At 43.9% G+C, this 4,820-nt stretch overlaps 1 protein-coding gene across 1 annotated transcript; it reads right to left on the reverse strand.

Moving 5' to 3' along the window:
* Positions 1-874: 874 nt before the first annotated feature.
* On the reverse strand, positions 875-2,246 carry LOC123048185 (bisdemethoxycurcumin synthase-like). Its single transcript, XM_044471337.1, has 2 exons — positions 2,057-2,246; positions 875-1,891 (listed from the first exon to the last, which is right to left on the reverse strand). Exons 1-2 carry the CDS (start codon positions 2,244-2,246, stop codon positions 897-899), a joined length of 1,185 nt encoding a protein of 394 aa, XP_044327272.1. The 3' UTR covers positions 875-896.
* Positions 2,247-4,820: the final 2,574 nt, after the last annotated feature.

Genomic DNA, 4,820 nt, shown 5'->3' on the forward strand with positions numbered 1-4,820 from the left:
GTGGGCTCGTATCTCAGTTAGACGTGATCGCAGGTGGCCTCAAAGCTTGCCCATAAATAATTGGAGGAACACTTTTAGTTTACCTTAGATCCATTATTAATGGCAATCAAAATTGGCTCAAAACATAAAATGATATATTATTAGGGGGTAGATGAATACAACCAATTTGATAGCCGAATAAGATACTAAATTCAACCAAAATAACTTTTCGATGGCAACTTTTAAATAAGAGCATCTTGTTGGTCCGACCGTCACCATTCTAGCTCAACTACCAGGACCACAAAAGCAACAGAAGTGCCCCTTTTGTTATACACTATCATTTGTATTGTATTACTCGTGCATATAAGCTCCACAGGTGATGGACAAATCAATAGAGACATGAAAGGTTTTCACCGTTCTTCTCATCACAATATATATATATATATATATATATATATATATATATATATATATATCCATTTTTCTTTTCAAAAAAAATATTCAACTGCTTGAAAGAAAATATTCCGATAACAGAAAATCAACGCACACACTTGGGTGCCGATAAAAAGAAATTCCAATATAACAGTAAATAGGAGCATCACAAATGTGTGTAGCAAAATGACCATACAGAATAACATTTGATAACAAGCGTGGTAAGCAAACTCGAACAATTATTAATAATAGAGAATACAAAGACTAGCAGTGCAGACTACAAGCAAACATGTCCTTCGCTAAGATCGTCACAACATATGGTGAAAGACCAAACACTGGATCAATAGTCATTCTTACAGGGTGAAAAGTTATTTCATGATTAAAGAGTGTGTAACTAAAATAGTATAGAAGGTTACTTCTCACAACCGAATTGTGCGCATTGACTTTAATCTTATTCTCTATTGCATACAAAGCTTAATGAAGTGCTATTTTTTCTTGAGAGTGCCGGTTGCGTGGAGCACCATGGTCTCTATAGTGAATCCTGGTCCAAATGCCACCATGGCCCCCCACTCTGCTCGCTCTCCTTCCTCCTCCATACGCCGTCGCAGCTCGTCAAGCACGAAGATCACAGTGGCACTAAACATATTTCCAAACTTCTGAACAACAGTTCGGCTCGCTGCTAGCTTCGTGGGCTCTAACTGGAGTGTCTTGTCAAGTTGGTCCAAGATCCCACGGCTGCCGGGGTGCACTGCCCAGAAGAGGTCATTCCATTGGAAGTCCATGTCAAGTGGACCAAATGCTTCCAAAAGACAAGGTTCCATGGTGTCTGCCACCAGTGTGGGCAGTTTGGTGTAAACTTTCCCATGAGTGCCGTGGCTCCCTAAGTTCAGGGTGAGCACATGCTCGGTGCTCGGCACGAGGGTCTGAGAGACGGACACCATCTCAAACAGAGGATTCTCGACGGGGTGTATGGGATCAGCGCCGGCGATAACCGCGCCTGCCCCATCACCGAACAACGCATGAGTAATGAGGGTGTCTAAGCAGTCCCCTTCGCCAGGGCTGCAGAAGCCAGAAATGGCTAGCTCCACACAAGCCACGAGGATGCGTGCCCCATGGTTGTTCTCAGCAAGGTCCTTGGCTAGGCGCAAGGCGGAGCAGCCAGCGAAGCAGCCGTTAAGATGGAGCATTGTACGACACACGTCGGCGCGAAGGCCAAGGAGTGAAACCAAGCGTACGTCGGCGCTTGGGGCGCCGGCGTCAGAGTTGGTGGTGACGATAAGGTGGGTGATATCAGTGGCCGGACGGCCCCACTTTGCGATGGCCTTCTTTGCTGCTGATGCCGCAAGCTCTGGAGCAGCCTTGGCCACGATATCATGCCGAACTTCACGGGACGGTGATGTGTGGTCCAGCAAGACAGGGTGGGAATTGAGCAGTTCATCCGTGTGGTAGAAGAAACGATTCTCCGTGCCCGTGAGACCACCTGATTAAATATTAGAGATCCAAAGGACCAACACCATAATGAATCATGTCTCCTTTAAAAAATTAGTACTCCCTCAGTCCCATAATATAAGAACGTTTTTAACATTAGTGTCAAAAACGTTCTTATATTATGAGATGGAGGGAGTACATATGTTTGGGTGCTTACATATTATCTTGAATGTGTCTTTATGGTCAGTAAGGTGCTCGCTCTTGGTGACACGGAAATAGTAGTCAGGGTACTCTTCTTGGGACACTTGGTTCGCAGGATTTGCTGTTCCGATAGCTAGCATTGCCGCGGAGCCTTCTGCACGCTGCGCGCAACGGATCTCGCTTAGCTTCGCTGAGCCGCCTGCCATGGTCTCGGAGCAGTCACCTGCTATATATATATCAGGAGGTGAAGATAATAGGGAAGTATTGTACCTTAGAGGTACTAATAATGCACTAGGGATGTATCTATTATCTCTATTAATCATAGAAAATGCCGAAAAACTAGAAAGCAATTAGGCCATGAACAAAAACAATTAGGCCATGAATAGGTAAATGCTGCATCGATGTTGTGAATAAAACTAAGATTTTTTTTGCGGGTGAATAAAACTAAGAACATTTAATGCTATCAGTAGCAATTAATGTTAATCACATCTCTAGAACACTAGAACACCTAATTTGTCAGTGCACACTACATATAGAGGCGTAAATGGACTTTCTGCTTGTCTTTTTCTTATAGGCAATGGGGAGATGCTTAGCATGGATTAAGGCTAACATGGATTTATATTTTATCTTGTTGGGTAATATGAAAATACATAGAAATAAATAGATGTAATTACCATTTTTAATAATTTCATGTTGCGTGAAAAATGAAATTATTTGAATCACCCAAAGTTGCACATTATTCAATTTGATAATATTTTGTATCAGATTGCTCTTTTTGAAGGCGTGCATAATGAATGAACAGTAATAGGATATTAATTAAGATGGATGGATGCTAATCCAGAAGCTTAATTAAAAAATGAATAGACATAGGTTTAGGAAAGTTCAGGACACTGATGAATAGACATAGATACATAGGTTTACGTACTTACCTTCTTGTCGTCAACCTGACAAGGCTTAATAAGAGATAGATCAGAGCTTCCTGTCGTGTACGGTAGAAACTAGGCAGCAGACTAAAGAGTTATGGGCTGTACTGTGAGATGGGAGGGATGGAAGGAGGTGCCAAGTATTTAAAGGCTGCAGCAGCGGAGCAGCGGAGCAGCGTGGACTAGTCGTTTCCCGGGAGATAAATTCGTCTGATCCGCCACCATCCCACCCGTCCAGTTTGAATTCAGTCAATATTCTATCTTTGAAACGAAAACTCCCTGCATTCAACATCTTGTCTATTTGCGCTGCAATATTTTCTCTCCTGGTGGCCGCCCCATTGCTTCCACCCACGTTTTTCTTTTTGCATGATAATATGTGTCTCATTCAAATAAGATAGGCCAAGGAACAAGCCACGTATACCGGAAATCAGTTGATGCTTCCAGGAGCACGTGCTCATGCGCGCCAAAATAATTTTTGAAATGTCAAAAAAATTTCAATAAAAATTATATGTGTTCTTTGTCACATCCAAATGCTACATACAAATTTGTAGGCAATAAGATTAAACATTTTGGCCCGTGAACAAAAAAGCACCAAATGTTACCCCAAAATGTCATCTAAATTTGTTTTTTTCACCGGCGAAACATCGCTGCTCTGTTTCGGATGAAAGTTTTCAAGGATGCTTGCGACACTAACACAAACATCTACAAAAAATTCAGATTTTTATAAAAACATTTACTATATATTTTTGTTTTACTATTCAGGTGGGAGCGCATGCTCCCGGGAGCCAAAACGCAATTCTCCCCGCAACAAAAAAAGGTACAAGCCACGTAAAAACGGAGTTGACAAACTGAGAAAATAGTAGAACAGTAGTCTTTGCACAAAGAACCATCAATCAAAAAAGAAAAGTACAATAATAATGGACCCATCTCCTAAGCATGACTTCAACACGTGTCACCTCTGGCACCACCATAACAACCATCAAAGGAGAATGTGACGAATCACCTCTTCACATGAGCTGGATGCTGGCTCCATCACTGATATAAATGTTTGCAACCTCAAAAGTACCTTACCAAAGGCGAAGCCATTGCCGTTGAAAACAAATTTGGGCCAAGGTAGCATCCCAGACACGCCATTGAACTCCAGATCTGCACCCCCGCACGACTAAGATGTCGGAGAAGGAAACCATACCCGCCAGCCACCAACCATGAACCTAGCACACGATCCGTCTTCTAGATGTCGTTGATGTAGACCACCATCTGCATCCGCCCCCCGACTATCTCCCAAGCTCCACACCGGCACTGACGCACATGCCGTGCAAAGGCAGAGCTCGAGAAGGCAAATCCACCGTAAGGATACTGCCATCACTACGATATCCCCGCTTGAACATGCTAGTTGACAAGCCCATCAACGACCATAGAACCGATCACCTCATCGGGGGAGGAATTGGAGCTTCTTTATATAGATATGTCGCCGCAGCCGTGCAAGCAAGACGTGGAATGACCCAAAACCTGAGCTAATCGGCCATAATACCTTAAGCTACCCGAGATCCACATGCACGGGATCCGGCGACCCCCATTACCACCGACAATCGAGAGGTCATCGGCGGAGGGGAGCCGCCAGAGGACGGTTCCGCAAGCTGTCCTTTCTCGCGGCGGCTAGGGTTCTAGTCGCCACACACGAGGGGAAAAAAGTTTCACGTCGTACGGAGTGGACGTCCACACATATCTTCCACGACAAAGATTAAATTGGCATGCAACACACATGCGCGCGCACAAACACAAGTATGAATGTATACTAGTGATTGGGGCGTCACCCTGTGGTGCCGGTTGAGAGGAAGTTGCGTGCATGTTTCCATT

The sequence above is a fragment of the Triticum aestivum genome, chromosome 2D, assembly GCF_018294505.1.
Source record: "Triticum aestivum cultivar Chinese Spring chromosome 2D, IWGSC CS RefSeq v2.1, whole genome shotgun sequence".
Classification (NCBI taxonomy): Eukaryota; Viridiplantae; Streptophyta; class Magnoliopsida; order Poales; family Poaceae; genus Triticum; species Triticum aestivum.